The sequence below is a fragment of the Octopus sinensis genome, linkage group LG12 (assembly GCF_006345805.1).
Source record: "Octopus sinensis linkage group LG12, ASM634580v1, whole genome shotgun sequence".
Lineage (NCBI taxonomy): Eukaryota > Metazoa > Mollusca > Cephalopoda > Octopoda > Octopodidae > Octopus > Octopus sinensis.
This window is the reverse complement of record NC_043008.1, coordinates 49769456-49797429: the sequence shown is the minus strand read 5'-3', so window position 1 is coordinate 49797429 and position 27974 is coordinate 49769456. Positions and strand designations below refer to the sequence as shown.

Here is a 27974-nt window from a genome sequence, read left to right as displayed (position 1 = left end):
TGTGTGTGTAAACAAAGTGAGGGAGAGACATAAAAAGATAGGAAAAAAGGAAACAAGAGATAAATTCTTGGAGACAAAATGTAAGTTATTAATCAGCCTTTCTTAAATCATTAATTATTTTGAATCTTTTCCCTCGTTATATCAGAGCTACCAAAAAGTAATGTTGCCTTTTGAGTAATGAGTTCAAATTATCATAATTCATATCGTAAATATATTTATTCCTTCAAAATATAATTGCCATCATAAGGAATAGCATTTTTACCATTTCTAAACCAGTTTTTCTGATTTCTCAGGCAAAAATTTAGGTTCTTCAGAATAGAAAATGTTTATGGTGTTTCAAAACTGTCTCTGCTTTTGAATAGTTTTACACTGGTAAAATGTCCAAGTGATCTAAATAAGTAAACATCAGATGGCACTAGGTCTGGTGATTAGAGAGGGTGAGACAGAGCTTCCTCGCCCAATGAGTTTATCCATTTAAAAAAAAATTTTAGCTTATCTTCACTGAATGCGACTATGCATTATGTTGTAGAATTCAAATTCCGCCAAGCTTGACTTTACTTTTTATCTTTTAGGGGTTGATAGAACAAGTACCAGTCAAGTAGTGGGGTCGATGTAATTGACTAGTCATTCCCCTCAAAAACAACTGGCCCTGTGCCAAAATTTGAAATTATTTATCATGTTGCAGGATGAGTTCCTCTCCCTTGACAGGATCTGATTGTTGTTTTGAGCAAAAGTTGATAGACACATTCAAGTTGTTGGCAAAATAGAATTCTGTGGTGATACTTTTCCCTTTTTCCAATAATTCAAAGTGAGCAATGTCTATTGTATTCCACTAAATGCCCTGCAAAATCTAGGCCATAGCCCACACCAACAGATGTTTTAAGCATCTCAGCAGTGATCCCTGATGGGTTGGGGGCTTTTCTTGGCTTCATACCCTTAAATGCTTTATCTACCAGGGAGCTGTCTATTCAAATAGCTGGTCCATCTACTGGGTCAACATTTGGCAGGCTCTCCTCCTCCCATTCATTCTCCATGTTCAGCAGTCTTTCATAATGGCTTCTCCAAGCCTCTTTCTTTTCCGAATCATTAAAAGCAAATGCACCATCATCCATGCGGACACATTTCTCTCCTGTGACATCACAATTTTCTCTCACACACTGTCTTGCAATCCAAAAAACCTCAATTCTTTGGTCCTCAGATTGCTGGACATTGACAAACTTCTTCTTTTCTGCTTCGTCCTTGGTTATGTATACCTGCTACCCAGCCTCACTTTTGGCTACCTGGTACAGTTCCTGCTACCCCCACCCTTACACACACACACACACATACACACACACACACACACACACATATATATATTATATATATATATATATATATATATATAATATTAAGTATGTTACAGAAAGTATGGGCGATTTACAGAGTGCTGTAAATACAAAATAGAGGAAAATGAAAACACATATTCTAGGCAGTCAACCTAATTCCTGAACACATAAAGGAAGCTATTCAATCAATGTAATTGAATCATATATATTTATATACATCAATGTAAATGATGCATGTATAGGCGTAAAAATTCTCCAAGAATATAAAGGATAAAACCAAACATAAATAAAAATATAGAAGAAATATAAAAGTATATAAAAATACATATAAAATCACATATAAATAAGGATTACATGTAAAAAGTTATGCATGATAAATATAGGGGGCACAAAGTGAATGGGAGGTTGATCATCATCATCATCGTTTAACGTCCACTTTCTATGCTGGCATGGGTTGGACGATTTGACTGAGGGCTGGTAAACCAGATGGCTGCACCAGGCTCCAATCTGATCTGGCAGAGTTTCTACAGCTGGATGCCCTTCCTAACACCAACTACTCCAAGAGTGTAGTGGGTGCTTTTACGTGCCACCGGTACGAGGGCCAGTCAGGTGGTAATGGCAATGGCCATGCTCAAATGGTGTTTTTATGTGCCACCTGCATGGGAGCCAGTCCAGTGGCACTGGCAACGACCTTGCTCAAATGTTTTTTCAAGTGCCAGTAATGCAACGCTGGTAATGATCATGCACGAATGGTGCTTTTTATGTGCCACCAGCACTGAAGCCAGTCAGCTGCTCTGGCAATGATCATGCTCGGATGGTGCTCTTAGTGCTCCACTAGCATGGATGTCAGTCATCGAATTTGATTTTGATTTCAATTTCACTTACCTCAACAGGTCTTTGCAACCAGAGTTTAGTATCCAATAGAGGAAAAGTATGCATAAATGGGCTGGTTACACTCCTGGCATAGGCCACAGACTATGGTCCCATTTGGCTTGCTGGGTCTTCTCATGCACAGCATATTTCCAAAGGTCTCGGTCACTAGTCATTGCCTCAGTGAGGCCTAATGTTCGAAGGTTGTGCTTCACCCCCTCATCCCAGGTCTTTCTGGGTCTACCTCTTCCACAGGTTCCCTCAACCGCTAGGGTGTGGCACTTTTTCACACAGCTGTCCTCTTCCATTCTCACCACATGACCATACCAGCGCAGTTGTCTCTCTTACACACACATCTGATGCTTCTTAGGTCCAACTTTTCTCTCAAGGTACTGACACTCTGTCGAGTATGCACACTGACATTACATATCCATCAGATCATACTGGCTTCATTCCTTGCGAGCATACGCATGTCCTCAGCAGTCACAGCCCATGTTTTGCTGCCATGTAGCATGGCTGTTTGTACACATGCATCTGCCACATACAAAAACTATCTTCCCAGTTAGCCTTCATTTGATATTGCTGCACCTCTTATGTGTCCAAATATAGGAATAAAAATATCAGTCTTCAAACTGGCAGATCTTCTAAATTGTCTAAAATTTCTAATACATTCTAAAATATGAGATAAAAGTGACACAAGATACCAAGGTTAAGAACAGTAAATAAAAAGGATCCGAAAAATAGGAGGGTGTCCCATCTATGGCCGTTTCAGGGGTGCATTACCAGTCAGGGTTAAAAAATTTAAACTTCCATATATGTAATGTCCCCATCTTCTGGATGATGTACTCCTTGGTGGCTGCCAACATACTAATAAAGCAGAACCAAAATTTCCTAATAAAATGATTTACAGCTCATATGCAAATGATCACATGTACTCTATGAGTGAAAAAACATGTATTTTCAGAAATATCAATTTGAATGTCTAAATATGTTAACACAATAGAAACAATTGTTAGCTTTGTAAGTGAATTCTACATTTAAAGATCTGATTTTCTCCATACGTATTTTTGTTGTCTCTGAATTTCTTGAAATTCTTCTAAAGGATATTTAGATCTACTTGTCATACATGGATGTTTTCTACTTGCATTTACTGGTGTCTGTTGTTTGATATAGTTATCCAAATTCATTTAAAACTGAGTGCTTTATTGGTATTTGCCTGGATTTTTAAATCCACATTTTTCTCTTCTTACTACATATTGTATATATATATATATATATATATATATATAGAAATTTGGGGTGAGTACTTGATAATTATAAGCACCTGTGTATACCGTTTGGTGGTGTAGGTGGTGGAGTAAATTGATCAAAATAAAAACATGATGCGAAGGATTCAGCAGTACATATGTTTCGGGCCTTTATTAGACAGATTTATAACAATGCATAATGTATGTCTGTGGCCTTCTTCAGCCGCGCACAACAGCTTCCACAAGGACATGTGTTACATCAAAAATTCTTGGTTGGGGATGCAAATCCTCCCATTGGCGTACGACATAATGAGGCAGCAGCATAGAATTGAAGCGTCCATCTCTTTCTTCTCTCAATGTAGGATGAGGAAAAATGGATAAGAGATGGACGCTTCAATTCTATGCTGCTGCCGCATTATGTCGTACGCGAATGGGAGGATTTGCATCCCCAACCAAGAATTTTTGATGTAACACATGTCCTTGTGGAAGCTGTTGTGCGCGGCTGAAGAAGGCCACAGACATACATTATGCATTGTTATAAATCTGTCTAATAAAGGCCCGAAACATATGTACCGCTGAATCCTTCGCATCATGTTTTTATTTTGATCAATATATATATATATAATATATATATATATATAATATATATATATATATATATATATATATATAGATCTATCTATCAATTGATTGATCTGTCTGCCTGCCTGTCTGTCTCTCTAGGTGCGTGTATGTGTGAGTGTGTATGTATATAAATATATATGTTCCACCCATGGTAACATGGAACACAGACATTAAATGATGATGATGATGATACAGGATGTTAGTACTGAGAGAAAAGAAAACATTATATCCCATCCCAAAATAAAAGTATTTAAATAAATTTTAAAAAAACATTAACTAGGTTATGGCTGAGAGATGATAATTTATGCAAAGTAGCAGCTCTCAGCTTCCACAATGGTCTGAAGACAGCTCTGGAACCTAGTGCATGTGTTCTTCACTGTGTCCCTGGGAAGCTCTTCAAACATTTCTTTGATCTTGGCCACCAAGTTGGCCTTAGTACTGGTGGCAGAGTGGTTGGTGTCTTTCTCAACTAAACCCCACACATAGTAATCCATGGGAGTACAATCAAGTGAATTAGGAAGCCAGAAATTGGAGCTGGTAAAGTTGTAGAAATTCTCCAGCAACCACTTCTCTTTTCAGAAATATGGCAAAGTGTCGAATCCTGCTGCTATACACATGGTCTTCCAGCAGCAAGCCTCATCAGTTTGATCACAGTTTTCAACAGCTTCATACAGGCATCCAAATTGAGCCTAAGGCCCTGTTCAAAGATGAGGGCAATCAGATGCAGTCAGAATGCCTGCTGTGTCCCTTCCTGTTGGCCACACTTTTGTACACTCCATTGCAGCTGACCATGTCACATCTTACAGCCTTTACAGTGTTTACAGAACATTGAGCAACAGTCATGATGTTGGTGTCACCATGTGTAGTTGGTGATCGATATAGATGAGTTGGTGAATGAAGATCTATTTCGTTGGTTGCATGAATATTGAAGCAAAACCCATGAAATTTTAACTGAAATAGTCACCATTGCACACAAAGGTGATCACCATGGGATATTTACAACTAACAACATTAATAATTACAGACTGGGAAAGAAGAATAAAGCATTTGAAGAAGTTCCTTATAAAACATTGTGTGAATGTTCAGTTTGGTCTGTCCAAGAACCTAGAGTTGTCTGTGCAAATGTCTGGAAACATCAGATGGCAAGAATGGAGGCACATGTCACTCAGCTGCAAAGAGTTTGATACCAAAGCAGTTTTTTATAGGGTGCAAGAAGAATATTCTAGAAGACTAAACCATATCACAACTTGAAAGCGATTGATTGCTTAATAGACTGATCATGTGAAACTATTGTGAATCAGTCATGATGACTAACTGATCTCTCTTTCTCTCTGTCTCTCACTACACACACACACACACACGCACACACATATATAAAATTTATATAAACAAGGATAAGATAATTTAAATATCGATCTAATCAAGTGGCCAGCTCTGGAACCTAGTGCATGCGTTCTTCACTGTGTCCCTGGGAAGCTCTTCAAACATTTCTTTGATCTTGGCTACCAGTACTGAAAGTAAGGCCATCTTAATTCCCCATGGAGGACAGTCTTGTGTGTGTGGGTGTGTCTAAGAGTATACATATATATATATATATATATATATATATAAGATGGAGGTAGAAATAGCACAGAAGTAAGTCTAAGACATTTCAATTTAAGAGGCAATTTCATAAAAATGATTTTTTTAAATTACATAAAGAAAATATTATTGGTTTTGATGAATTTCATCTTATCAGTAAGAATTTATAAAAATTTGAAGTAAAATTTGAATTTATAAAAATTTGAAGTAAAATTTGAATTTATAAAAATTTGGGATGGAGGGGAAGGACGGGGTCAAGAATATGTCTAGAGATTTTTTATTGAAGTCTTCTTTAAATATAATTTGGTACAGAGTTCAAAGTGCTGGAGAGTGAGGGAGGGAGTGTCTATTGTCTAAAAGAAATCTTTGTGTTTCTGCCAAAGAGTGGCTAAAAAGCATTTATTGAATGGGTTTTATGTTCATGTGTGTGTGTGGGTGTGTGTGTTTGTGTGCGTAGGTGTATGTAGTATAGAACTGGTCAGTACTGAAAGTAATGCCATCTTAATTCCCTATGGAGGACAGACTTGTGTGCAAGGGTGTGTCTAAGAGTTGGTGACAGTGAGGGATGAAAGAATTGAATGGTTTGAAATGGTTTGAAATGGAGTGGAAGTAAGGGGTAGTGTCAGTGAAGGAAGAGAAAGAGATAGATAGATAGATAGATAGAGATTTATGGCACACATTACACACACACACACACACACACACACGTGTGTATATATATGAACAGAGATGAAAACTAACAAGTCATTTTATTCCCGCCAGTCAGTTTGTGAATTCAGCAAAAAGGTAAGAAAAAACTTCCATCATTGGTACAAAGACTTTTGCAGCTGAGAAGATTCATGGAATATTTTTTGTTTCTTTTTGAAAGTTTATACTGAAATCTCTTCGTGTTTGATTCAAAGGCATAACTACAGATTTCGGTCAATATATGTAATTAAGACAACTTATCTGTTGCATACAATTATTTTTCACTTTAAGTAAATTCTCAGATAAACGTTTCTAATAGAAAGGCAGAAGACACCAGAAGTTAAATATAAAAGTGTAAAGCATAATTTGTTACATAATCTTGGCGGAGGTAAAGATCATGGACCACACCCCCTTTGCGATTTTTTTTGGTGTTTTATTCTTACAGGAACACACTATATTGAGGGTAAAGAAATCTGCATTTCAGAATTTAAATCTCCCCTGTAAACCCCCCCACCCAATTTCATAAAATTCCATTTTTTTTTAAATAATGTTTTTTGGCGAAATACATTGGAAAATATGGAGATTATGGTTCTGAAAGAAAAGATTTTGTAAAATTTCAATTTTTCAAAATAAATAAATAAATAAATAGGCCATATGGTTCCGGGTTCAGTCCCACTGCATGGCACCTTGGGCAAGTGTCTTCTACTATAGCCTTGAGCCAACCTAAGCCTTGTGAGTGGATTTGGTAGACGGAAACTGAAAGAAGCCCGTCATATATATGTATATGTATGTATATATATATATATATATATATATAATATATATATGTGTGTGTGTGTGTGTGTGTGTTTGTGTGTCTATGTTTGTCCCCCACCCCCCAACATCGCTTGACAACCGATGCTGTTGTCCCTGTAACGATGTAATCAAGTAGTCCCTTCCCCTAAAATTTCAGGATATATTTCTGTATTAGAAAGGATTATAGGATTGAAATATCAACTGACAAAAGGCTATAATTTATTCTGTTTTCTCCTTTACAGTTTGTAAATACAGTTCAACAGATGAAAGTAAAGAAATTAATAATACCCATCATTAAGAACATTTGATATAGAAATTCTAATCAACTTTGTTTACAAAAGATCTTCAAAGAAATAGAAGGAAAACCACTATTTGTTAAGAATACTCACTTCATTCCATCTACCACCATGTTACTGCTATCATTTTCAAGTATGTTAGTCTTCATATTAATCCATTTTACAAGTAAGTCCTCTTTGTTTTTTATATTTATTTGTGCAATCATGGCTGTGTTTGATCAAAAAGTTGTTTTCAGGACACTTTCTGTTGTATGGTACCTTGGATTACTGTCTTACACAGTAGTCTCAGGCTGACTAGAGACTGTGGAGTGGAACTTCATATGTGGAGATTTGTAGAAGCTGCTTGTAGAGTTCATTTTTGTTCCTATTCTTGGGTGGTGGACTTCATCTATTACTTGGTTCAAACTTTCTTAAAAGCAAACCACCTGAGATTGCACCTGATTATATGATAGTAACTACCTGTTTTAAAGTACTTGAAATTAAAACCTGGCATCTAAATTTCATGTTAATTTGAGTTTAAAACATAAGCTTGAAAATAACTACATTATTTTACTGAATTCTTCATTATTTTCAATATAAATAGACAAAGGCAACATAAATATAGTAACATAAATGTGAAAGTGATCTCAGTTAAAACATCATAATTGGTAGAGAGATAGAAAGTAGGAATCCATCAGAGAGAGCATTCCTATTACAGACTTCAACCTCCTCTCACTTTAATGTCACCAAATGGTCCTTAGGTACCTTTAAAAAAAAAGTGTTTTCTTTTACATATTAAGATGCACACACACACACACACACACACAGAGGTTAATAGTATAATGCTATATCTAAATACTATATGAATACGGGTGTGTTAGTCCATGGAAGTGTGTCTGAAATCACACATCCATGTCTAAGAAATTGTTTGTCATGCATTCAAGCAGGGTTTTTTTATTCATTTTGTATTGTTCTGTGGTAGAGTCTGAACATTTGTAAAATGGTCAAATTTTACAAAAACCATGGATTCCAAACAATATCTTCTTATATCCTTCATTCTAAACATAAGAAAAAGAAAAACAAACATTCCCTCCAACTTAGCAGAAAGGATTTGCACGATTGTGTCAAATGTTAAAAAAACATAATCAAAGTCTGAAAGGCCAGATCAAGTGTGAGGGAAAGTGCTGTTGCAGCATGCTGCTTTATTTAGCATTTATCAGTATATTTCTGGGTCCTCTTGGGTGACCAGTTGAACATAGTCCCAGTCAGTTTCTATCTACGTGAGATACCTTCTCATCTGCCATGACCATGTGGCATATGGTAAACCAGCATGAGCCATTTACACAGACTGGAAGAGCTGAAAGAAATACTAATTGAAAGAGCATTTCCATTCAATCTTATTGTGAATGGAATAGAAAGAGTAAAAATGTTTATATCTCCATTTTCTTAGAAAAGTAAAAAGTAAAGCCCCTCACAAAATGTTTTACTTTATGTCTCTACATTTAAACCAAGAAATTGTGAAATATTTAACTACATACAAAACAACGAACCTTGAAAATCAAAACATGGAAAAATTACTAGAAAATCAATTTGTTATTGAAAACAAAAGGTAACCAAAGACTTACAAGAATATTCTAACTTTCAGCAAAGCTTTTCAAACAATTGCCCAACCCCATGATTTCTAAATGTGGTAGCCTGAACTGTGGTACATGTCTGTACTTAAATGATAGCTTGGAATTCAAATTTAAGCACAGACATGTCTTCAAAGTAAAATAAAATTTCTCTTGCAACTTCTTATACTCAATTTATGCCATAACAAACTGTAGAAACTGCATCAGACTGATGGGATTATCACTTTGTGGACAATTGATGATGCACAAGCAAGAAATAAGGGGAGAAAAAAAGAAAGAAAGAAACAGGAACACATAGTAACTTATACTGAAATGGAACCACCCAATTTAAAGATTTTTCCATTTTACAAATGCTCAGATTCTACCATGTAACATCTATGAACAAATAAAGGAAGAAAATTTATTATGAAATAAAAGCCTTGCTGGAATAATTGACAAACAATTTCAGGCAACTTAGGATACACTTGTATGGACACACATGCACACGCGCACACACACATATATTCACATAGTTTTTGATATATACAATCTACCATTAACTCATGTGTGCATGGGTGCAAGTCATTATGTATGTGTGTGTGTATGAGAATATATGTATGTGTGTATGAGTAAATATGAACGTGTGTATCTATGTTTGTGTCTTTGTATTTATCATAAGGGCTATTTGGTTGTTGTTGCTAGTAATCTTGATGGATTACCAAAGTAGGCACTCCAAAATATAAGGGCTATTTGGTTGTTGTTGCTAGTAATCTTGATGGATTACCAAAGTAGGCACTCCAAAATATAAGGGCTATTTGGTTATTGTTGCTAGTAATCATGATGGATTACTAAAGAAGGCACTTTGAAATATTTTTGACAAGCCTGAAACCAAAGTTCAACTAACCACTCCTTGTCTTACATGAAAGAATAATTATTAATCTATCTACCTATATTGCTGATTCTCTCCATGTATCTGCCTATCAATCTCTCTAGGGCAGTCCTTCATTTAAAAATCCTATCTTGTCACTCAAATTTCTAATGTACCCTTCCTAACCTTACAGTCTAAAGGCCATATCCTTTCATATTTTGTGTTTTATCTTGTTACCCTAGTTGTGTGTCCAGTTACAAAACTCTAACCCTTTATATTGCAAACACTATAGCTACTTTCACTTTATAAATCCACAACTACAATGGATAAAACCAGTTATGTAAGTTAATAACATTGGATAGATTTAAATGAATTAAATTTGTCATGAAATATTACCATATTTCTCCTAATGTAACTGTGCATTTTTACCCATTTTAAAAATTATATAACATTTGTACAGAAACCTTTAACACTTTTCCATCCATCCATCCATTCATCCATCCATATGATGGCTATGGTGGTGGTGGTGATGATGATGATGATGATTATGGTGGTAGTGGTGGTGGTTACGAGGATGATGATGGCAAGGATAATAATGATGTAGAGGTGGTGAAGTTTCATTTGAGAAATTATTCTTTTGTTGAGAGCTTTTTGACTTCTCTCTCTCTTATTTTTCTTTTTGCATTTTAGCATTGATCTAAAGGACATTGAAATGTAAAAGACAATGGTAGACAAATTTTGACCATAGTGATTAAGTAACTCTTTCTGCTGCTTTAACATCAACCACTCAGTCATGAAATTAGAGTGGATGTTGTTAAAAAAATTACCTAGATTCAAATTTAAGTTTGATTCATGAAAAAAACATGCAAAAAGGGAAAAGAAAATTTTCTTTAGAAAAAATTAGTAAAGAATCCAAATTTACATGATTATTCATATTCTCATGTTATTTTCAAAAACAATTTCCATGTTCTTTACTAGTTTTCTTTGAATAACTAGACTGGTGCACCAGCTCGGCCACAGCATCTGATTGAAACCAATAACTGAATATTGGAATAGAACAGTTGACTAACTATTCACATTGTATTGTAAAAGTTTTTAGATGTTACAAAGATAAATTTGTTTCCCTTTTTTCTATTTGCCAGATACTCATGCCACAATATGGGATGTAAAAGTTTGTCATACTGTGGTGTATCGCTCTTCAGTTCGCATGATTCTTAACAAGAAATTCGTAAGAGAAGTGGCAGCTTCAAAAGATCCTAAATGTTTTGAAATTACATTTAAATTGAATGATGAAGAAAAACCAAGTTATATTAAGCTACCTTACCCTAAGGCTTATAAGGTAAGTAAATTAAAACACACACGCATACACACATATGTATGCACATGCACACATACACACACACACACACTAATATACCTATTTTATCAAAATTTATTCTATTTTAAATGAAATAAGATTAAACTGGTATTTTATAACACCAATAGCATAGCACACATTCTAAAAAAAAGAAAAACATAAAGAAATTATGTAATGTCTTCACTTGACAGCTGTTTCAGAAAAGCAAAAGTTATGTAACAGTTGGCTTTCTTTGCAGGTATTCATATATTTGAATATAAACTTGGATGCAAAGAGCTTGAAAGTTTTCATCTATAAGGAATTGAACTTAATGCCCTTTGTATAAGTTTTATCTCTGAACTATGCAATAAAAGCTATATGCATCATCACGTGCGAAAAAATTCGAAGGGTTTTGAACAATTGAGATACACATGTCACGCCTGTATTGAAACCATTGCTAAGCTGCCGTAATTGCTTAATTAAGACTTTGTTTAAATTGACTATGGCCATGCTGGAGAATCAGCTTTTAGTTGAAGAAATTGACTCCTGGAATTTTTCTTTGTAAGCTTGGTTCTTATTCTGTTGGTCTCTTCTGCCAACCTGCTAGTTTATAGCGATGTAAATGCACAACAACAGTTGTCAAGCAATGGTGGTGGGGACAAACAAACACAAACACACATACATATATATATATATACATATATTTTCCTTTAAAAATGATTTTATTCTTTTCTTTTTTCTTTCTTTTTCTTGCATTCATCTTTAAAATCCTTGTATACAGCACACGTACATACCCCCAACACGCACATACACACAAAGAGGCATAACAATTGTAAGATTAATATGCTCAACAACAAAGATCAATATTATCAGTCCATATATACATATATATATATATATATATATTATATATATATATATATATATATATATATAATATATATATATATGTGTGTGTGTGTGTGTGTGTGTGTGTGTGTGTGTATGTATATATATATATATATATATATATATATATATATATATATATATATATATATATATATATATATATTATATATATATATATATATATATATATACTAGCAGTATCGCCCGGCGTTGCTCGGGTTTGTTTCAACCCGCTGGAATTGTAATTTTGAAAAGTAAAAATTTTGTGAACATTTTTCTGGTCGAAATACACCGAAAAGTGGCAACACAGCAGTGAAAAAATCGTAAAAAATAGGGATTTTCATAGAAAAAAGCATCTTTTTGATGTAAATAATTTTTGGTGTTAACATGGTCCGATTTGAATTTTATGTTCTACGGAAGGAAGAGCAACCCTTCTTCTACCATACTCTCAATTTTGGTCAACTTGCGCCGCAGGGTCTCGGAGGAGATAGTGTTAGTTGAAGGTTACCATTCTAGGTGCCTGAGTAACAACCTCGCGGATTTATAGATAAATGATTTAATTACTATTTTACAGAATAAAATTAAATAATTCTTGAAAATTAATTAATATTAATATTTTTTGAACAAAGTAAATAATTTTTAAAACTTCAATAATAATTTTTTTTACACAAACGCGAACGGGGAAAAGGGAGTGGCGAATTCGATTTACATACCTAAATTTTTTCTTTTTCATGACATTGTAGCAAAATAGTAGTGAATTATATAAATACCAGCAGTACATTTTTTTTTCTGGGGTATTTTTTTTCAACCTCGTCACATATTTGCCCCTTTCAATTTAAACAAAGTCTTAATTAAGCAATTACGGCAGCTTAGCAATGGTTTCAATACAGGTGTGACATGTGTATCTCAATTGTTCAAAACCCTTCGAATTTTTTCGCACGTGATGATATCATAGTAAAAACTTTCAATTACGCACGCTTAGAAGTACGCTCGCAAATTAATACTACCAAAATTTTGAAGTTCGCGCTCCGCTTGTGTGTGTGTGTGTGTGCGTGCTTTAGGTGTACGTAGGTATGTGTTTTTGTGTGTGTGTCACTGAAGCCATACATACATATATGCATACATAACCTCTCTCTCTCTTTTCTCTCTCAGTCACTCACTACAAAAAGTGAATAAAAAAAGTTCAGTTATTTCTGTCTTTCACTCTGTCTGTCTCTTTACACACACTAACAAAAGCACTTCACTTACACACCACACTTTCTGTGTCGCACAACCCATCAAACACACACACACACACACACTCACGCATGCACACATGTACTTTACTCTTTTACTCTTTTACTTGTTTCAGTCATTTGACTGCGGCCATGCTGGAGCACCGCCTTTAGTCGAGCAAATCGACCCCGGGACTTATTCTTTGTAAGCCCAGTACTTATTCTATCAGTCTCTTTTGCCGAACCGCTAAGTGACGGGGACGTAAACACACCAGCATCGGTTGTCAAGCAATGCTAGGGGGACAAACTACAGACACACAAACATATACACACACACTTATATATATATACATATATACGACAGGCTTCTTTCAGTTTCCGTCTACCAAATCCACCCACAAGGCATTGGTCGGCCCGGGGCTATAGCAGAAGACACTTGCCCAAGATGCCACGCAGAGGGACTGAACCCGGAACCATGTGGCTGGTTAGCAAGCTACATACCACACAGCCACTCCTGTGCCAATGCTTTCAGAGTGAAATGTTAAAATATTGAGTTTTCTCGAATTTTGTCTTAATTTTGTGAAATTGAAAGAAATATATTATGGCATGACCGAATGGAGTACTTTCAAAAATCTTAGGTAAACTCTAATTGAAGAAATTGTGTGAGGAGTAAATCGTTATGTATTTATTTGTTTCTGTTTGCTGTGTTTTTTTATTTTTTGAGTAGTGGTTTAAATACTTTCTGTTTAGTCTTCCTCAAATCACTCTGTCGCTATTTACTTTCATTTTATTCGTTGCACACTGTGTGTGTGCGTGTGCGTGTGGTGTAAACCACATTAAGAAAAGCATTTGACATACACACCAGAATGTGAGTTTTCTGTAAATTTTGCTTAATTGGAGTTTAAATTTTAAAAACTGGACCTGGCATGACCCGATGCATTCTACTCTTAAAAATGCTAACTAAATTGTAATTGAAGAAATCCTATATTGTAGATTTCTATAAGTTACAAAGGGAGGCAGATAAAATCTGCCTTTTATAATAAGATATATATATATATATATGTGTGTGTGTGTGTGTGTATGTATGTATATATATATATATATACATGTATATATATATACATGTATATATATATACATGTATATATATACATGTATATATATATATATATACATGACGGACTTATTCCAGTTTTTGTCTACCAGATCCGCAAATATATATATATATACATGTATATATATATATATATATATATATATATATATATATATATATATATATATATATCTATATCTATATATATATATATATATTATATATATATATATATATATATACATGACAGACTTATACCAGTTTTTGTCCACCAGATCCACAAACAAACATTTGGTCAGCCCTCGGCTATAGTAGAAGACACTTGCCCAAGATGCCACACAGTGGGACTGAACCCAGAACCATGTGGTTGGGAAGCAACCTTCTTACCACATAGCCACACCTGCGCCTAAAATTATAGGGAGGCTTCTGTGACCAGATAATGATAAAAGTGGTTTTCAAACTGTTATTTTAGAGTTTGTTATTCACTGTTTAAATAGGGAATGTTTAATTACAAACATACACACATACATACAAACACTAACCACCTCCGGACATATATATACATACATAAACATATATATAGAGAGATGTATATGCACATACATATACATGCATAACAATGTACACACGCACACAAAAATATAGGACCTTACATAAACATAGACATAGAGAAACATTAACACACATATACGTATATTCATGCATGTGTGTGTGTATAAATACTTATACATGAGTACACACATATACACACACATGCACACACACACACAAACACACACACATATGTATACATATTCATATATGAATGTGTGCACGTGTGTGTACACAGCTTCAAAGCAATCTTGGATTGAGAAACATAATACAAGCTGTACACTATAAAAGTTTTACTGTCATTGTCATGAATAACCTCATGATCATGATGATGATAATGATGATCATCATCATCGTGATAGTCATCATGATCACCATTGTTATCATCATCATCAAATTATTTTAAATATTGCTCTGTTGTTAACTTTGCTGAATCATTCTGTTTTAGGCATTTGTTCAAAATCACCATCTTCATGAAATGTATGTTGCTAAGTGCCAGGCAGATTGTTCAACAGTTGATTCTGAATTAGAAAGATGTAAGATTTTCCTTTAAAAATGATTTTATTCTTTTCTTTTTTCTTTCTTTTTCTTGCATTCATCTTTAAAATCCATGTATACAGCACACACACATACACACACACACACACACACAGACCACATCCCTCCACACCCCACACACCCACACCCAAAGAAGCATAATAATTGTAAGATTAATATGCTCAACAACAAAGATCAATATTATCAGTTCAAATTTTATTGTTGCTATTCAATCCCTAGGAAAGACACATTATTCTACATTTAGTGGTTCAATCCACAGTTGTGTAGTCAGCAGAAGAAAGAAAAACAGCAGTAAAATCAATATCTCCAGTCAATCACATGTCATTAGTGAAATTTTCGACAACTTTTCCAATCAATGTTGACACATGAAAATGGATATAAAAAGATTGTTCTGAGTTTAAAACATTGTATAATCTAAGGGTTGATACACTACCTGATGCATACAAACAATTCTTAATTAATTGAAATTTCCTTTTTATGTAGGGGAAGAAAATGAAAATCTAGTTGCAATTGTTGGCAACTCTCAAGGAAAAGGGGAGATCATTTTTTAAAATTTAGAATTAATTTTTCAAACTAATTTGCAGGTGAGAAGTGCAACGATGAGTGTTCTGTCTGTTAGGCATTGGTATAGCTTAGTTACTCCAAGTTACAATGTTTTTAATATGTAAAAACAGTTACAAATAATTTTAGGCTGGTATATTTTCTATAATTAAATAAAAAATATGAGCTAAGGTTGATAACACAAATGGACCCATGGCATGGATTTATATAAAATAAATTATAAAGATGATATACTGAATTTCATGTAGAATATTCTAAATTAAGTGAAAATTTCACACTAAACTGAAGAGAAAATAAAATTCTATAGTAATTGTTAATAACATTCAAAGAAAAGGTGAAATAATTTCAAAAAATTAGATGAATACTCAAAGTTAATGTACATAATATAGGAGCACCTCATCCAAAATTGAAACAAAGGATAACTATGGGCATATTTCAGTCTATTAGACCTCATCAGCATAGAATAGTTTACTCTAGCCTGATTAACCAGTTGACAGAAGTTAATTTTTTAATTCATAAATTACAATGGTTGAAATTATTTAAAACTATTTTCTCTATATTAGAAGAATGTCCTAAAGAACAGATTAGTCTGTAGACATTATCATTTTGACTGTCCAGGTAATTTAATGCTTCCATATTTCTGCACAACTTATCCTTCTCATATGCTTTATTTTTATTTCCAGTCTTTTTTTATTATTTAATGTTGCACAAGAAATTCCTGTTTAATGGAAACCTTTTTGAGTAAATGTTAGCATTCTACTCTATAAAAATCTTCTGCATTCACCACCCATGTTTCAATACAATGAGGCAGTGTTTCACAAAGTAGGTGATACTGACCTTGAAGTGTGTGAAAATTTATATGGCCACTGGGGCAAGGGGACAATAGGAAGGAGCAATAGATACATCTTTACAGTTTTTTTAATCTTTGTTTCATATTTAAATATTAAATCTTAAAATAATTTTAGATATGTAATTATTAGAAACTACTTGTTGTTCACAATCATAATGATGACAATAACAAGAACAAATCAACAATATTAAAAGACTATGAAATTAAATGAATAATTAAACAAAACTGATTATATACTATCTATGGCATGAAATTTATAAACAGTAAACTTAAATTCAATTTAAAAGATATTCTCAAAATTTTGAGTATTTCCATACATGAAATAAAGACAGCTACTGCACTTGTAGCAATATGTAATGCCCTGGCTGTTTGTTAATCACATGATTTATTCACATCTATAACTAGACATATGTAAACTTGCATGTTGCTGGGAAAACAGCATATGTGCTTGTGAATATATAGAAACTATTACTAGAAACTGGTAGCTACATCAGTATATATGTGACATAATGAATAAGAACAAACAATAACTCTGAGCACCTTTTCAAACTCCACCTGTCTAATACCTGTGGACATATTTACAAAGTCAGAAAACAGCACAGCTCCCATGACTTCAGGAAACATTTTTTCACGCTGAGAGTTGCTGAAGCATGGAACAAACTGCCAGCATCAGTTGTTAGTTGTCAGAGCACTGCATCCTTCAAAATTTCCATGCTATCTGATATTTGCCAACACTACACCTGATTTTCTGCCCTCCATACACACACAAGCATGTATCTGACTCATACATTGTTCACTTTCCAGACATTTTTACATTACTGCATGTACTTTATATGCACTTTCTGACAAGTTGCGGTGCACCTGAGCACTGTATACAATAATTTCATTATTTTAGTGGCTTCCCTGAATAGGAACTCAGCTCTACAGGAAAGCTTCAGTCTTCGGGAAGATGGACAAATCTGGAGATTTGTCAAGACTGCTGAAACGTGGAAGAGAGATACCAGCTGGTCTGAGTGCTCTCTACCCACAATAACTAAAAAGACTACAGCAACTCAGGGAAACTAAGCCAGAACAACCTGCCATCCTCTACACACCATCATAAACTGCGAGCAGGGTACAAATTGTTGTCCTTAAATGCTCGCAGTTTATGCAACAAAATACATTTGTTCAACGCCTACGTCAGAAGTGTTGACCCTGACTTCATCACTGTCACGGAAACATGGGCGCATTCCTTACTCTGTGATGGGGTTTTCAACATTACGGGGTACAACCTCTTCCGTAAGGACCGCACTAACCGCCGTGGTGGTGGTGTGATGGTCTACGTTCGTTCAAATTTTTTGGTAATTCCTTGTGCCGATTTGAACGAATCACAAGAAGTTTTTTTTTGTGACGTGTGTATGACCATGTCAACACTCCTGCTTGGCGTTGTTTATCGTCCCCCAAGTTACCATCGGGACACACAGCTTTGCAATGTCCTCCGAGCTGCTGCCAGGAAAACAGCCACTTATGTGTTTATTGCAGGCGATTTCAATCATCCTGAGATCGATTGGGAGACCTTCCATTGGCCACAGAGTGCAAACGATTTTGTTGAGCTTGTGCTGGACTCAAACTGGTCACAAGTAGTCACCTCTCCAACAAGAGGCGACAACACCTTGGACCTGCTCTTCACCACAACTCCTGAAGCGGTTATCAATTGCACTACGGAGGAACCTCTAGGTGACTCTGATCATGCTATGATCATCGCCAATCTGGCTCTTGCGGGCAACGAAAACCTGAACCATCTACAATCTGCTTCCTTCGATTGGAAGAGAGCAGATTGGAACCTGTACCACACTGAACTACAGCACCCAAACTGGCGTGAATTCTACAACTCTGGAGATGTGAATACTATACTCCAGTATCCTGGACTCAATATGGGCAGCATGTGCAGCATCTGTGCCACGTAAACAAAAAAGAAGAACCGCCCCAAAAGGGCAATTTGGGAAACTTCAGCGGTCCGACTTGCCAGGAGGGAACGTCGGACTGCTGAACGGGAATACAGGTTGCATAAATCAGACACCAACAGGAAGAAGCGGAATAAATCCTCCAACCATCTCAAGCAAGCAAGTGACAAAAAAAGCAGTGCTTGAATTTGAACAGTGCATAGCAGCCAATCCTGACAGCAAGGTTTTCTGGAAATATGCACTCAAAGCAGAGACCTCACTCTCCAGTGGGCCCTCTTCGCAACCCTCACACAAACCAGATCACTGACGACCCCAAGGAATGCGCAGAACTCATTGCCGAGTACTATGCAAACATATTCACTGTTGAAAGTCAAAATGTACCATCTTCACCATCACTAACAGCAAACTCCATAACAACTATGGAATTTACACCTGCAATGCTGCGACGTCACCTTCAAAATAAGCGCAACTATGCCTCCCCTGGTCTCGATGGAGTTACATACCTGCTTCTCAAACGTGGCAGGCACTTCCTTTTACACCAGCTTTCTATTTTCTTCCAGTACTGTCTCAACAATGGTGCTACTCCGGAGCAGTGGAAAACTGCCAGTGTCATTCCTCTGTTCAAAAAGGGCGACCGCACATCACCTGTCAACTATCGCCCAGTCAGTCTCACTAGCTGTATTGCAAAACTGATGGAATCGTGTGTCAGAGAAACACTCTGGAACTTCTGGAGCTCTCACAGTCTCATCCAACCCTCACAATATGGATTTGTCCCTAACTCCAGCTGCAGTGACCAGCTTGTCGAGTTCCTTGAGGACATTACTCAGATTACTGACAGTGGCTCATGGGTGGATGTTGTCTACCTTGACTTTGCTAAGGCTTTCAACTCTGTGCCACACAAAAGGCTTATGGTGAAACTCTCTGCAATGGGTGTTGGGGATGACCTTTTTAACTGGTTGAAATCCTTCATCCTCAGCCGAAAGGAGGTAGTCACAGTTCTAGGACAGCACTCTACACCATATGAGATGTCATCGGGTGTACCACAGGGATCTGTCCTTGGTCCCCTCTTGTTTGTGGCATACATTAACGACATAGATGCCAATTTAAAGAATGCCATAGTATTGAAATATGCAGACGACATCAAGCTGTACCTTGAAATCAAGAGGACAGATCCTGATGTCTACAACTCTTTCCTGCAATCAGACCTAGACACAATGCAGCAATGGATCACAGACTGGCAACTGAAACTGGCTGTGGACAAGTGTACCACCATGCATTTTGGGAGAAAAAACCCTGCGTTCACTTACTCCCTCCACAACACTGATATCAAGAAATCCTCTTGCGAGCGTGACCTAGGCATCACTGTCAGCAGTGATTTGCGTTGGTCAAAGCATATCTCTAAGATTGTCAGGAAGGCCGAGGGTGTCTTGGCATCACTCAGCAGGTCTTTTGTTAGCCGCTCTCCAGCCATCTATTTAAAACTGTATACAGCTATGGTACGACCACACTTGGAATTCGCATCATCAGTTTGGAACCCCTATCTTGCACAGAACATTGACCTCCTGGAATCTGTCCAGAGACGTGCAACCAAACGCATACCCTCCATCAGACACCTACCATATTCTGAGCGCCTTGTTTCCCTGGGCATGGATTCACTGAAGCTCCGGCGTTTGGCGACGGACTTGGTAAACACCCACAAAGTTATCAACCACCTCACCAACAACAACACTGAACACCTTTTTGATCTTCATGTGTCTAACACACGTGGACATGCCTACAAAGTCAGAAAACAATACAGCTCCCATGACTTTCGGAAACATTTTTTCACGCTCAGAGTTGCTGAAGCATGGAATAAACTGCCTGCGTCAGTTGTTGACTGCCATGACACTGCATCTTTTAAGGCCCTCATGCTTTCCGAAATCCGCCGAAACTACACCTGATTATATATACACTTTAGATGAGTTGTAGTGCACCTGAGCACTGTACACAATTATTATTATTATTATTATTATTATTATACAAGTGTGACTGAAGTGATGTACTAAAAGTTCAAGTAATCACCTTTGACCATAAATCTATTTGGAGCTTTATTAGTCTAGCTTAATATTAAGTATATGTACATTAAAGATGGGGTGGTTAAATCTTAGCAAGAGAGCATTGAATCATAGAAAGGGGTATGATGAAGTGTTAATGAAAGAAAAGGGGTTACAGTTTAATAAAATTTGGGAAGGCCTGTTATAAGACATTAACCTTCTTTACATATATAGTTCGCCGTTCATCATCATCATCATCATTGTTTAACGACCACTTTCTATGCTGGCATGGGTTAGACGATTTGACTGAGGGCTTGTGAGCCAGATGGCTACACCCGGCTGCAATCTGATCTGACAGAATTTCAACAGCTGGATGCCGTTCCTAATGCCAGCCACTCTAGGAGTGTAGTGGGTGCTTTTATGTGCTACCAGCATGAGAGTGAGTCAGGTGGTTCTGGCAATGGCCATGCTCAAATGGTGTTTATTATGTGCCACCTGCACAGGAGCCAGTCCAGCAGCACTGGTTACGACCTCGCTTGAATATTGTTTTGCATTTGCCACCGGCACAAGTACCAGTAAGGCGATGCTGGTAACGATCACGCTCAAATGCTGCTTTTTACGTGCCACCGGCATGGGAGCCAGTCAGCAGCCCTGACAACGATCATGCTCGGATGGTGCTCTTAGCGCTCCACTAGCATGGATGCCAGTCATGCGGTGCTGTCATCGAATTTGATTTTGATTTTACTTGCCTCAACAGGTCTTCACAAGCAGAGTTTAGTGTCCAATGAAGGAAAGGTATGCATAAGTGGGCTGGTTACACTCCTGTCATAGGCCACAGGTTATGGTCTCACTTGGCTTGCTGGTTCTTCTCAAGCACAGTATATTTCCAAAGGTCTCAGTCAGTAGTCATTGCCTCGGTGAAACCTAATGTTCAAATGTCATGCTTCACCACCTCATCCTAGGTCTTCCTCAGGTTCCACAGTTTCCCTCAACTGCTAGGGTGTGGCATTTTTCACACAGCTATCCTCATCCATTCTCACCACATGACCATACCAGTGCAGTCATCTCTCTTGCATGCTACATCTGATGCTTCTTAGGTCCAACTTTTCTCTCAAGGCACTTACACTCTGTCTAATATGTACATTGACATTACACATCCATCGGACCATACTGGCTTCATTCCTTACAAGCTTACGCATGTCCTCAGCAGTCACGTCCCATGTTTCACTGCCGTGAAGCATGACTGTTTGTACACATGCGTCATACAGTCTACCTTTTACTCTGAGCAAGAGGCCGTTTGTCACCAGCAGAGGTAGGACCTCTCTGAACTTTGCTCAGGCTATTCTTATTCTAGCAGCTACACTTTCAGAGCACCCACCACCACTACTGACTTGGTCACCTAGGTAACGGAAGCTATCAACTACTTGTTTTTCTCCCTGGAATGTGGCAGAAGTTGCTCTCTGCACATTTTCAGGGTTTATTGCTCCTGAGCATCTGCTACATACAAAAACTATCTTCCCAGTTAGCCTTCCTTTGATATTGCTGCACTTCTTATGTATCCATAGCTTACACTGGGTACATCTTATAGAGCTTCTACCTATGCCTTTTCTACATATCAAGCAGGGCCTTCTACCTGAAGGGATTTGTGGTTTGTCTGCCTTCCTATTTATTAGGACTTTGGTTTTAGCTAGGTTGACTCTAAAGCCCTTCGATTCTAATTCTTGCTTTCACACCTGAAACTGCTCCTCTAGTTCTGATAGAAACTCGGCAATTAGAGCAAGGTCATCAGTACAGAGGAGCCCCCATGTGCATTCTGTCTTGAGTTCATCTGTTATTGCCTAGAGGACTATGATAAATAGGAGGGGGCTGAGGACTGAACCTTGGTGGACCCATCCTTTGAGCATTTTCCACATGAAAAGAAGTGTCCTAATCTGTATTGGAAGAGCAGAGAAAGTAAATGGCTTTCAATCATATTCTAATAATTTCATTTTAAATCCGCTCTTCTTATAAAACAATTATTGTGTTATGATCATTTATTTTGAAATGTTTTCACTGATGGGCAAATTTGTTCTGTTACTTTCTAGGGGTACACTGGAACATGTCAGTTATACATAGTAAGACGTATGACAATTACGAATATTCTTTTGAAATAAAGCCTTATGATAAAAACTACTTAAAGTTTAGAGCAAATTCTAAAACAACAAATGCACCGTTCTTTCTTCCAACGAAAATGAATACAAAGTCAAGACTAGAGTTATCGACAACAGGAAAATTTTGGCTGGACAAGACTGTGAGTAAACCCTATATTAATTATTGAATTAGTTAGTTATTCAATTAGAAAAGAGTATAACTGCTTGACTCAACTCCAATATACTACTTGTTTTCAACGTGACAGACTGGTAGAATCATTAGCTGTTTAGTGGCATTTCATCCATCTTTACATTCAGAATACAAATTCTGTCTTTCATTCTTTCAGTGTCAGAAATACCATTTAAACACTGGGGTTCAATGTCTCAACTTATCCCCTCCCACAAACTTACTCAACTTGTTCCAAAATTTGAAACCAATTTATTACTTGTTTTTAGGGTTTCTGGATTTGAGTAAATAAAATAAGTTACATACATGTATGCCCACACATAATTCAGTAAAACGCACTGCTGTGCATTGATGATTATTCTTTCCTCTTCTAGAAAGCAGATAGTTTGGATGAATGACTTAACATCACTGTTCTGTGTTCACTTCATGCCAGGCCTAAGTTTACCATTTATCCTTTTTGCTGTTTATTCTGTGTTATGAAAGATGCTACTGGAACTATCTGTTCTCTATCCTACCTACAATGACCCCATCCTTCCTAACAGTCAACATTTTTTCTTTCTTCTCTTTACCTAACTGTCACTTAGTGTTTTCTCTATTTCTACATTCAGTTCTACATGAATTTATGATTTAGAATAGAATAATATTTTCAAGATGAATATACTAAGATGACAAGACCAGGTTCCTTCTCTGCTACCATCATCTGTTGTTCAGCTGCTGAAAACATGGCCTTGATGACTATCTATAAAGCTATCAATATTTGTAGAGATAGAACTGCTGAGTGGATGGATAAGTTAATTATTTCTCATCCGTTTAATTACTGGATCCAGAACAAAATGACACCTGTCTAAACCTATATAATTCCTGAGACATAATTTTGTTGCTTTTTTCTTTTACTTTAGATCAAACTGAAAAACATGGAAACTTCCAAAATATATTCCTGTATTTATCTTCTTAAACAAAGTAATCCTTACCATGAGTGTTCATTGAGAAGTGGTAAGTTGAGAGAAGGCATTTCTTATGTCACTTCATTAGAAACTATGAAGTAGTTCTACCTTGCTGCCTGTGTGGCTTTTACAAGTTGTTAATGATAAAAAAAGAGAGTGAGCAAGGTGAATTCTAAATGATTCATGCTGCTGTGTTGATTTACCATCAACAGTTAATCTTCCAAACTCCAAAACCAGATTCCAACTGAAAGATGTAAAACTAAACAATATTTCATAGCTCTACATTGAGATTCTGTCATATATCCAGTTATAGTTGTCGGTGGTGATGGTAGTGGCAATGGCATTTTGATGTTTACTTTGCCATGCCTGCTTGAATCAGAAGAGAATTCATTAATTAGATTTTTTATGGATGGATGCTCTTCCTGTCACCAACCCTTACATGTTTCCAAATATTGTAATATTTCATTATGGTCAGTATATAATTTGTGGAAGGTTTGATACAAAGGACACAGCTTGCATGATGGTGATGCTCATTTTACAACTACTGTATGATGTTAAGGGGACAAAACAACCTTTGTGTGTGTGTGTGAGTGATTTCAGTTTCTGTCTTTTAAATCCAGGGGCAATAGTGGAAGACACTTGCCTGTGATGCTATGCAGATAGCCTTCCTCAAATCTGAAATATTTTAGATAATAATACTATAACTGAGAGTATTGACCTGAACTATTTCTGTTTCATCTCTGAACTCCATTATAACACATACAAACATTTTTCCAGCCAATTATTTTTGAAATCTATTTTTGAGAGGCAATGTCAGACAAAAAGAAAAGCTCTTTTGCTCCTGTGGTGTATGTGAGAGATTCGAAATAAAGGCACCTACCTTCTCTTCGCTCAGATGGAGACCCTTCAGCGGTAATGGATCCTTCAACACAGCCCGATCCAAACGCTAGAAATAGCAGCTGCTTTTCCCAACCTTAACAACGGCGACCTCGATTGAAAGGCAGAATCCTGCCCTAACTACGCGCGCATCACTTCTGCCCCTTCTGGTCAGCTCCCAGCTGCTGACGTCGTCCCACACACCACCCTGATCTTAAAGATCACAATCTCTCTACTCCATATTGTAGTCCACCATCCATCCAGGAGGGCGCCTTGCGTGTCGAGATCTTCTCAAGCCAGGCACATCATTCTCCCCCTCTCCACAATCGTCGTCTATCGAAGCACTCCACCGTCACCGCCATCCGCCCAGTGTCGCGTCAACACGCGGGTTTGAGTCACAAGTTTGCTCAGCACCATCTTTTTACACCCGGTCAATTGTTGTAGGTGAATCCCTACATCGTCAGGGAACCCATTTATGAACGCCAGTCATGCTGCTCTCTCTAGCCCTTCTCCTGTAAACCCAGCCAGCGTCGCTAACATTCGAACTTCTGCCGCGTATTCGTCCACCTGTCCTCCCATCCATCTAATCGTACCCAGCTTAGCAAAAGCTGTGTACTCACACTCTCTGTAGGCATCCCTCAGACGTTGCTCTATCTTTTCCTCACTCAGACGTTCTTTCTCGTCCATCTCAAGATATAGCGTCAACGCGCTCCCTTCCAAATACAGCACCATAAGACTTGCCACATTGCTTATACCTTGCAATCTTGCCACCAGCCTGATTTTACGCATCCAGGTCACTACATCACCTTCACCATTAAAGGGTCTGATAATGTTGCTGGCGATCCTGATTTTCGCCGCCATTGTGGTGACGTCTTATATGGAGAGCCGAAATAGCTTGTGGTGTATGCGAGAGATTCGAAATAAAGGCACCTTCCTTCTCTTCGCTCAGATAGAGACCCTTCAGCGGTAGTGGATCCTTCAACACAGCTCGACCCGAACGCTAGAAATAGCAGCTGCTTTTCCCAACCTTAACAACATGCTGGCCTGTCTTACTCACTCAGCGACCTCGATCGAAAGGCAGAATCCTGCCCTACCTGCACACGCGTCACTGCTGCCCCTTCCGGTCAGCCCCAAGTTCTGGTCAGCTCCCCAGCTGCTGACGTCATCCCACAGCTCCTAAGGGCAACATGGAACATTCTAAAATGTTTTGGCAGGCTTATAAAAATCTTGGAATTTAGCTCTTTATAGAAACCTTGTGTCTTTAGATACTCAATGAAAATTATCTTTTTAATGCCCATTTTCATCCCTCAGCTTTGTCTCTCCAAGTGATTATTCTTATTGTAACAGGCGATTATGATTTGACTTATGAGGTATTCCTGCTGTTATCTTTTGACAGTTTCACTATTTCTTGATTCACATACATAATGTACATACAACAAATTCTATATTTAAAATGTTTAGTCTCATTAGTAAACATTGTTGATGATAATTCTGTCTTATATAAATTATTCAACTCATTAAACATAACTCAACTTTAAATGTTACAGCTACCATTCCTTTATTTCTTAACCTTTTTGATACCAACCGGCCTGAAACAAACCCTAGTTCTATGATACAAATTCCTTGTTTTAAAGTGATTTTAACGACAACTACCATTTCTTTATTTCTTGATTCACATACGCTACATACATACAACAAATTCCTCCTCACCATCATCATTTAACATCCATTGTCCATGCTGGCATGAGTTGGACGGTTTAACCAGGGCTAGTAAGCTGGGAGGCTGCACCAGACTCCAGTCTAATTTGACATGGTTTCCTACAGATTGATGTCCATTTGAATGCCAAACACCCCAAGAGTGCAACGGGTGCTTTTATGTGCCACTGGTATTAGTGTCATTTGCATAAAACCGGTACCTGCCATGACTGCAATTTTACTCAGTTTGATGGGTCTTCATCTCATGTACGACATAATGCCAAAGGTCTTGGTCATTGCCACTGAGAGACCCAATACTCAAAAGGAACTCAGTCACTTTGCCTCCATGAAGCACAATACTCAAAAAGAACTAGGCCACTTTGTCTCCATGAGGCCTGTCATTTTCTATTATAAATGTTTAGTCTCATTAGAAAAGATTGATGATAATTCTTTCTTTTATTACTTATTCAACTCATTAAATATAAGTACAAATATTACAACTACCATTCCTTTATTTCTTAACCCATTCTATACCAAACAACCTGAAACAAACCCTAGTTCTATGATACAAATTCCTTGTTTTAAAGTGACCTTAATGACAACTTTTCATTAAAATTCCATGTTAATTCATATTCCAAACATCAGCTTAATAATGGCAAAGTTACTTAATAAATTCTTCATTATTGTCAAAATTAAATGAAATTAAACATATTTCAACAGAAACATGAAGACACAAAGGTTAATGTTAAGAAAATCAGTCGTTTTCTGCTGACGAATAACTCAAATCTCTAAATGTCAAATAAGTCATCATTTTTCTTGCAGCACATTTCTTTTGTTAATGTATCACAGCTACTATTTAATTTTTTCATTGCTCTTTTCATTTTCTCCTTTCTTCTTTAGATCTTGAGTGGAAAATAGAACTAAGCTCTCTATCCAAACTAATTAAAAATATAGAAGAAATAAAGATATCTGTTGGAGTGACTGGCAGTGGAACAAATTCTTCACAAAGTCTAACATTCAAAAAGTTAGCTTATCTCCCAACATTCTCTGCTTTTACTAATATAGGAAAAATAGGCATTGGTGAGGCTGAAATATACTTTAAAGACAGTAGCAAATCTTTTGACATATCCAAAGTAAGAATTTTCACCTTTTTGAATTCTGTGTTTGCTTTTTTATTTTAAGAAG

At 36.8% G+C, this 27974-nt stretch overlaps 1 protein-coding gene across 1 annotated transcript; it reads left to right on the top strand.

Moving 5' to 3' along the window:
* Nucleotides 1-5: 5 nt before the first annotated feature.
* On the top strand, nt 6-27974 carry LOC115218112. The gene is made up of 7 exons (XM_029787901.1): nt 6-80; nt 7375-7594; nt 11028-11224; nt 15462-15549; nt 23043-23248; nt 24174-24267; nt 27690-27974. Exons 2-7 carry the CDS (start codon nt 7540-7542, stop codon nt 27968-27970), a joined length of 921 nt encoding a protein of 306 aa, XP_029643761.1. The 5' UTR covers nt 6-80; nt 7375-7539; the 3' UTR covers nt 27971-27974.

Bases quoted from the DNA above. Each gene is read 5' to 3' on its own strand.
- LOC115218112 (XM_029787901.1), top strand. From the start codon at position 7,540: ATGTTACTGCTATCATTTTCAAGTATGTTAGTCTTCATATTAATCCAT. The intron at 15,550-23,042 runs GTAAGATTTTCC...GTTACTTTCTAG, and splicing joins TGATTCTGAATTAGAAAGAT to GGGTACACTGGAACATGTCA. The intron at 23,249-24,173 runs GTGAGTAAACCC...CTTTTACTTTAG, and splicing joins AATTTTGGCTGGACAAGACT to ATCAAACTGAAAAACATGGA.